The sequence below is a fragment of the Pongo abelii genome, chromosome 12 (genome assembly GCF_028885655.2).
Source record: "Pongo abelii isolate AG06213 chromosome 12, NHGRI_mPonAbe1-v2.0_pri, whole genome shotgun sequence".
NCBI classification, from domain to species: Eukaryota; Metazoa; Chordata; class Mammalia; order Primates; family Hominidae; genus Pongo; species Pongo abelii.
This window is the reverse complement of record NC_071997.2, coordinates 116886994-116894878: the sequence shown is the minus strand read 5'-3', so window position 1 is coordinate 116894878 and position 7885 is coordinate 116886994. Positions and strand designations below refer to the sequence as shown.

At 55.0% G+C, this 7885-nt stretch overlaps 1 protein-coding gene and 1 long non-coding RNA gene across 3 annotated transcripts; one reads left to right on the top strand and one right to left on the bottom strand.

Moving 5' to 3' along the window:
- Positions 1-1296: 1296 nt before the first annotated feature.
- LOC112132100 (uncharacterized) lies at positions 1297-2944 on the bottom strand. Its single transcript, XR_008522510.1, has 3 exons — positions 2814-2944; positions 2252-2375; positions 1297-1385 (listed from the first exon to the last, which is right to left on the bottom strand). It is a non-coding gene; the product is annotated as an uncharacterized LOC112132100 (long non-coding RNA).
- Positions 1801-7548, top strand: MYCN (MYCN proto-oncogene, bHLH transcription factor). Of its 2 annotated transcripts, XM_024242770.3 has the most exons (3): positions 1940-2022; positions 3224-4130; positions 6770-7548. In XM_024242770.3, exons 2-3 carry the CDS (start codon positions 3341-3343, stop codon positions 7372-7374), a joined length of 1395 nt encoding a protein of 464 aa, XP_024098538.1. In that variant the 5' UTR covers positions 1940-2022; positions 3224-3340; the 3' UTR covers positions 7375-7548. The 2 variants fall into 2 exon arrangements, with proteins under 2 accessions (XP_009235807.1, XP_024098538.1); XM_009237532.4 differs by lacking the exon at positions 3224-4130 and having other exon boundaries at positions 1801-2022.
- Positions 7549-7885: the final 337 nt, after the last annotated feature.

The following is a 7885-nucleotide window of genomic DNA, read 5'->3' as shown; positions in this document are numbered from 1 at the left end:
CGATTAGGGGGCTAGGGAAAAGCAGAAGTGGGGCTGTAAAAGGCTTTTGCAAAGGTGAAGGCTTTTACATTTGTGAGGGAAATAACAATAATAAAGGTGCTTGGAAGGGCAGCTCATCCGCATTCATGGGCCTCTTCCTAGAACTCTGGGAATCTTTCTCCCTAGAGCTCTGTAGGCATCCAGGGTCAGGGCTGGAAAGGCCTTCACAAATGCTAATCTGTGAGCATTTTATGGGTTGCCCCCTGACCCTCAGCATCCTCCTCCTTAACTAGATCCAATGGTGAGTTGAAGAGGTGGGGGCGATGGAAAACGGCATTTCCAGTTTGGAGACAAAAGTAGGGGGAGGTGGGGAAGCCTTCCCACCCCAATCCCAGGGCCAGGTTCCCCTCTCTCCAAACAAGCCTAAGGAATGTTTTTCAAGGCAAAATCCCACCTCGCTGTGTATTTGGTTGTGAAGGAGGCTGTCCAGGAGACCAGGGTTGTTTTTGGAGAGTTTGGAGGGCAGGGGCAATAATGTCTGACCCCCTGCAAACAAATACACCTGTAAGAAAAGCTAGACCAGAGTGAAGTAAAGCCAGGATTTGATGGTTGCGGGAAGGGAGGGGGCCAATACTGCTGCTGGACAGAGGGGTGTTATTTTCCCCGGAAGAATATCATGTCGTGGTCATCATAATAATAATAGCTGACACAACTATTATGGGCTGGGGACTTATAAGAGCTTTCATAACTCTCAGGTAGAAGGCACTACTAATTCCATTTCACAATTAAGGAAACTGAGGCACAAAGAAACGAAGTAGTGACAGCAGTTTTCCTTTTTCCCTTCAACAGTTTGTAATCAAGCTTTTTAAGCCGAGGTTGGGTCGCAGGAGGTGTGGACAGTACTTCCATCTCGGTAAATCAGATTCGCCTGCCCATAATTGGGGAGAATGGTGGCTTTGAAAAGGTTAACTTGGGAGCCCTGGGGACGGCTGCAGGGAACGTACGCCCATTCCCCCTCGGAAGCAGAGCCAGGCCGCCTCCCCCTTCGCAGTGGTGAGGACGCGTGGACAGTCCCGCTGGGGCGGCGGGAGACTTGCGGAGTGGCCGCACTCCAGGTCCGCGCCGAGGCGGGGCAGCTCCGCTTTCTGCTCAGTCTCCGCGAGGTGTCGCCTTCGGCCGAAGAAACCACCGCGGCGCCACCCTCGTAGCTCGCACTTATTTATTTATTTTCAAACAAGGGGGGCGCCCCACTCCTTTCAATTTGAAACAAGAAACATCCAGAGGTCTTGTTCCTAAGGGGGCGCGTCCTCTCCCTGCTATTTTGCACCTTCGGACTAGCCTTCTTCCGGGATTACACAGGAGCAACCTCCCTGCAAGGCCTTGCTCAACGTTGGCCTGGCGCTCAGCTGCACAACACGAAAAGCGGGGGCTGGGTTAGAAGCATCGGTCTCCCCTCCCCAACACACACTCCCGGAGCCCTCCGTAATTTTTTTTTTCTTTTAATGACAAGCAATTGCCAGGCCCACAGGGTGGGTGCTGCATTGCACCGCTCGGCGCGCAGCTGGTTCTCAGAGTGCAGCCGGTGCAAGCCCGGGGGTCCAAAAGGGCGGGAGGAGCACACCCCAGGCTTCCCAGCTTTGCAGCCTTCTCTCTGCAAAGAAAAGCAAGTGGCTTTTGGCGCGAAAGCCTTGGCGCCTCCCCTGATTTTTATGGAAATCAGGAGGGCGGGGTAAAGCCGCCTTCCTCTCCTTTCTCCCTCCCCCTTGTCTGCGCCACAGCCCCCTTCTCTCCCCGCCCCCCGGGTGTGTCAGATTTTTCAGTTAATAATATCCCCCGAGCTTCAAAGCGCAGGCAGTGACAGTCATCTGTCTGGACGCGCTGGGTGGATGCGGGGGGCTCCTGGGAACTGTGTTGGAGCCGAGCAAGCGCTAGCCAGGCGCAAGCGCGCACAGACTGTAGCCATCCGAGGACACCCCCGCCCCCCCGGCCCACCCGGAGACACCCGCGCAGAATCGCCTCCGGATCCCCTGCAGTCGGCGGGAGGTAAGGAGCAGGGCTTGCAAACCGCCCGGCGCCCAGAGGACGACGAGCGCCGGGGCAAGGCAAGCCCTGGACGGGATTGCGACGTGCGCACCGGGCGCCCGAATATGCCCAGGGGACTGTTTCTGCTTCCGAAACAAAACCATCTCTGGGTTTTCCCAGAAAAGCCAGTTCCAGCCCCGAAGGCATCCTGGCTAGAGGAGACCCGCCCTAATCCTTTTGCAGCCCTTACCGGGGGGAGTAATGGCTTCTGCGAAAAGAAATTCCCCCTGCTCTAGAAGATCTGTCTGTATTTGAGCTGCCGGAGAGCCGGTGCGTCCCCACCCCAGGCTGGGGTTCTTCTCCAAAGGGTGCCCCTGGAGGAAGAAGAGGGGGGGTTAGGCAGGGCGAGGCCGCCGCGGTCGTAATCTGGGTCACGGCTGCTCCAGCTCGGAGGAGAGGCGGCTCTCCCGGCGACCCTCCTCGCGCGGGCGCCCCTGCCATTCCCGGGAACAGGGGCTCAGCCTCCCCCTCCCTGGAAGAGGACGTTGTTGGGGGTTTGGAAGAGCAGGGGTGGGCTTAGAGAGCTTCCAAATAAGCTATTGGCAGGAGTATCCCTGCAGCGGGTGAATGCCGAGGGGCGTTTGCTCAAATTTGGGGAGGGGAAGGATTTGTGGATATAGGTGTCTGTTGTTGGTCTCTGTCTAGAGAAAGGCTTTTTTTTATTTGCAAAGTTTTCTAAATCCCCTGCTATCATCTGCACTCCTGAGGTTGCATTTTTACAAAGGGGGTAGAAGGTACTCCAAATACCATACCCGGTAGCTGGGTCGGAGAGCCCGGGGCTTCCCCTGAGCAGCCGGCCCCACACCGCTGCGAGTGCGGTTATCTGCGTGCTCGTGAGAGCTAGAATTCTGCAGCCAGGAACAGCCCCCTCCCCCAGGCAGTGCCTTGTGTGAATGAAATGGCAGTTTCCAAAGTTGCGGAGCCACGCCACCACCCCCTGCATCTGCATGCCCCCTCCCACCCCCTGTCGTAGACAGCTTGTACACAAAAGGAGGGAGGGAGGGAGGGAGCGAGAGGCACAACTTCCTCCACCTTCGGGAGCGGTGGGCAGAGTGGGTGCTTGGAAGGAAGATTGGGGAACCTGGTTAGAGGGGGAGCCCATTGCCTATCCCCTCGGTCTGCTCCGTTTGCCCACCCTCTCTGGTGTGTCTGTCGGTTGCAGTGTTGGAGGTCGGCGCCGGCCCCCGCCTTCCGCGCCCCCCACGGGAAGGAAGCACCCCCGGTATTAAAACGAGCGGGGCGGAAAGAAGCCCTCAGTCGCCGGCCGGGAGGCGAGCCGATGCCGAGCTGCTCCGCGTCCACCATGCCGGGCATGATCTGCAAGAACCCAGACCTCGAGTTTGACTCGCTGCAGCCCTGCTTCTACCCGGACGAAGATGACTTCTACTTCGGCGGCCCCGACTCGACCCCCCCGGGGGAGGACATCTGGAAGAAGTTTGAGCTGCTGCCCACGCCCCCGCTGTCGCCCAGCCGTGGCTTCGCGGAGCACAGCTCCGAGCCCCCGAGCTGGGTCACGGAGATGCTGCTTGAGAACGAGCTGTGGGGCAGCCCGGCCGAGGAGGACGCGTTCGGCCTGGGGGGACTGGGTGGCCTCACCCCCAACCCGGTCATCCTCCAGGACTGCATGTGGAGCGGCTTCTCTGCCCGCGAGAAGCTGGAGCGCGCGGTGAGCGAGAAGCTGCAGCACGGCCGCGGGCCGCCGACCGCCGGTTCCACCGCCCAGTCCCCGGGAGCCGGCGCCGCCAGCCCTGCGGGTCGCGGGCACGGCGGGGCTGCGGGAGCCGGCCGCGCCGGGGCCGCCCTGCCCGCCGAGCTCGCCCACCCGGCCGCCGAGTGCGTGGATCCCGCCGTGGTCTTCCCCTTTCCCGTGAACAAGCGCGAGCCGGCGCCAGTGCCCGCAGCCCCGGCCAGTGCCCCGGCGGCAGGCCCTGCGGTCGCCTCGGGGGCGGGTATCGCCGCCCCAGCCGGGGCCCCGGGGGTCGCCCCTCCGCGCCCAGGCGGCCGCCAGACGAGCGGCGGCGACCACAAGGCCCTCAGTACCTCCGGAGAGGACACCCTGAGCGATTCAGGTAAAGACTGAACTCGGGTCCGGCTGCCTCCCTGGGGCACTGGACCCCGGGTCGCGTCCCCTTTGTTAGTGCTCGTACGTCTTGGCCTGGGGAGCATTTTGGAGGCAGTGCTGCGGGCAGAGAGTCCTGTTTCCCGCAAGTCTCTCCTTGGGATAAAGAGAAGGGGCTGAGAGAAGGCCGCTGCAAAAGGGGTGCTCTCCAATTCTCGTCTTCGCTGAAGTTCCTTCCACCCTCTCCTGGGGAGCCCTCCTCTAGGCCATCACGGGCCCTCACCCCGTCCCCCACCTCTCTTTTGCAGCGCAGTCTGAGGAGTAAAATTGGAGAAAGTTGGTGGCTAAACCGGGTGGAGGTTTAGGGGGTTGCTGGGTGCACTGCCTGGACAGAAACCTGTTAGCGCAGGGGTGAAAGGGACTCTCCGGCCCAGGTCAGGGGAGGGAAAGACATCCCGAGAAGATTCAAGGGCTGTACAAAGCCCTGTTTAAAGCGCAGGAACTTATAGGAGGGTTGCACAGATGGCTAGAGCCGGTTTTCTATTCTTTTTCTTTTTCTTTTTTTTCTTTTTCAAATGTCGGTACCTTTCCCTTCCCCCATCCTCGGTGGGTGGTGGGCTATTTGCTCCTGGTGCGTGGCCAGCAGGCGGCGATATGCGAGGCCAGCAGGCGGGCCCGGGATCTGAAAGGCTGGGGGTGGTGGGGGCACCCTCCCTCCCTCCATTCAGCAGCTGGCTGCAAGTGCAACAGCAGTTGTGTACATTCTCAAGGGGCCTCCTCTTTCCAGTGTGCAGTGAAAACTGGCTCCAGTTTTGTCTTCCAGCCTGAATTCCAGGCTCACATTTGAGATGTGAGTTTGTATCTGTAACCCAGTGCCCTTGAAGGTGAGGGCAGGCACTCAGCAGCCTCTTCAGGAATGCTCGCATCCTAGGAGGACTCACTGATTAGTTCTATTGTGTGCATTTGTCTGTGTCTTAAGCTGAAGGGAAGAGTTAAAACCAAGCCTTTCCCTGGGAGTCTGGATGAACAGAACTCAACCCAAAGAGTGGCATTGCCTTGTCCTTGGAGTAGGGAGCTGGGACCCCCCCCTTGGACTTTGAAAACCAGTGTTTTCAGAATGCAGGTGGATAACAAGCCTAAATTTACTTCTGGGCTGAGGAGAGATCTTTGAGGCTCCTGGAAGGAAACTTGGTGATAAGCCTCCAGTTTGAAACGGCTCTGTCCCTTTAATGTCTGCGCCTTGACAGCTTTCGGTGAGGAAGCACTTCCTTCCAACAGCTGTCTTCTTGGCAGAAAACCAAAACATTGGCTTAAAGGGACCCACAGACTGGAACAGCCTCACATTTCGGCTTTAGAACAAATCCCACAATTGTTCAGCTTTCCGGTCCCCTTCAGATCAAGCAGAAGATATGTTTTGATTTTCATGCTTGTATTTTAAACAATAATTTTCTACCCCAGCGTGGTAGTCAATGAGGAGAGAGGGGAAGAATGCGCACATGATGCTACACGTTTTTGTTGTTGCTGTTATTATTGGTGGCTTTGAGGAGAGCTGCTCCCATTTGGGGGTTTATACCAACTGTGGATTATGGCTTTGTAGTTAAGATTTGATCTTTGTTAAATGAAAAACTGCTTATTGTATAAAACTCAGGTTTGTGGACGAAAAGTTGTTTTTTTTCCTTCAGTTAATTAAATTGTTCCTCAAGTTTGTTTAAGGACTTAAAATCAAACACAACCATGTGTAAACTGCTAAATGAGGCTCCTAAAATGAGAGGCCTCAACTCTTTAAGTGTGGACCTAGAAATGTAAATAAGTCCACAGGGCAGACTGGTGATTATGATAAAAGCTACCATTTACTGAGCATCTGTCTACTAGGCTCAGCTCTATGCTAAGTCTGCATATTATCTGTCAAAGTGGTATCATCCCCATTTAATAGCTGAGGAAACAGAGGCTTAGAAAGGCTGGGTAACTTGACCAGGGTCATGTAACTAGTCTGCGGTGGAGCCAGGATTCTGTCTGACCCTAAAGGCCAAGTTCTTTATATTTATTTCTACCACCTGCTAAAGTCTTGAATGGAGGCTGAAAGCACAGTTGGGGTATGGGGAAGAAAAAAATATATACATACATATATGTATATGTATGTATGCATAGGGGGTTTGTTTTTGTTTTTGTTTTTGATATGGAGTTTTGCTCTTGTTGCCCAGGCTGGAGTGCAGTGGTATGATCTGGGCTCACTGCAACCTCCGCCTCCTGGGTTCAAGTCATTCTCCTGCCTCAGCCTCCCGAGTAGCTGGGATTACAGGAGCATGCCACCACGCCCAGCAAAGTTTTGTATTTTTAGTAGAGACGGGGTTTCACCATGTTGGCCAGGCTGATCTCGAACTCCTCATCTCAGGTGATCTGCCGGCCTCCACTTTCCAAAGTGCTGGGATTACAGGTGTGAGTCACCACATCCGGCCTACAGATATATTTAATTTAAAGAGATCTAAAACAAATACATAACTGTCCACATCTATGCTGATGGACCCATAAAAATAGCAGTATGCCAGGGTCTGCCGGAAGAGACAGATATGCATACGTATTAACAGGGATATATATGTGAATTTCATTCAAATGGTTCTCACATGAGAGTAACTAGCATCTTTTTCTCAGATGATGAAGATGATGAAGAGGAAGATGAAGAGGAGGAAATTGATGTGGTCACTGTGGAGAAGCGGCGTTCCTCCTCCAACACCAAGGCTGTCACCACATTCACCATCACTGTGCGTCCCAAGAATGCAGCCCTGGGTCCCGGGAGGGCTCAGTCCAGCGAGTTGATCCTCAAACGATGCCTTCCCATCCACCAGCAGCACAACTATGCCGCCCCATCTCCCTACGTGGAGAGTGAGGATGCGCCCCCACAGAAGAAAATAAAGAGCGAGGCGTCCCCACGTCCGCTCAAGAGTGTCATCCCCCCAAAGGCTAAGAGCTTGAGCCCCCGAAACTCTGACTCGGAGGACAGTGAGCGTCGCAGGAACCACAACATCCTGGAACGCCAGCGCCGCAACGACCTTCGGTCCAGCTTTCTCACGCTCAGGGACCACGTGCCGGAGCTGGTAAAGAATGAGAAGGCCGCCAAGGTGGTCATTTTGAAAAAGGCCACCGAGTATGTCCACTCCCTCCAGGCCGAGGAGCACCAGCTTTTGCTGGAAAAGGAAAAATTGCAGGCAAGACAGCAGCAGTTGCTAAAGAAAATTGAACACGCTCGGACTTGCTAGACGCTTCTCAAAACTGGACAGTCACTGCCACTTTGCACATTTTGATTTTTTTTTTTTAAACAAACATTGTGTTGACATTAAGAATGTTGGTTTACTTTCAAATCGGTCCCCTGTCGAGTTCGGCTCTGGGTGGGCAGCAGGACCACCAGTGTGGGGTTCTGCTGGGACCTTGGAGAGCCTGCATCCCAGGATGCTGGGTGACCCTGCAGCCTCCTCCACCTCACCTCCATGACAGCAGTAAAAGTTGGTGACGGTTGGGAGCCTCTGGGGCTGTTGAAGTCACCTTATGTGTTCCAAGTTTCCAAACAACAGAAAGTCATTCCTTCTTTTTAAAATGGTGCTTAAGTTCCAGCAGATGCCACATAAGGGGTTTGCCATTTGATACCCCTGGGGAACATTTCTGTAAATACCATTGACACATCCGCCTTTTGTATACATCCTGGGTAATGAGAGGTGGCTTTTGTGGCCAGTATTAGACTGGAAGTTCATACCTAAGTACTGTAATAATACC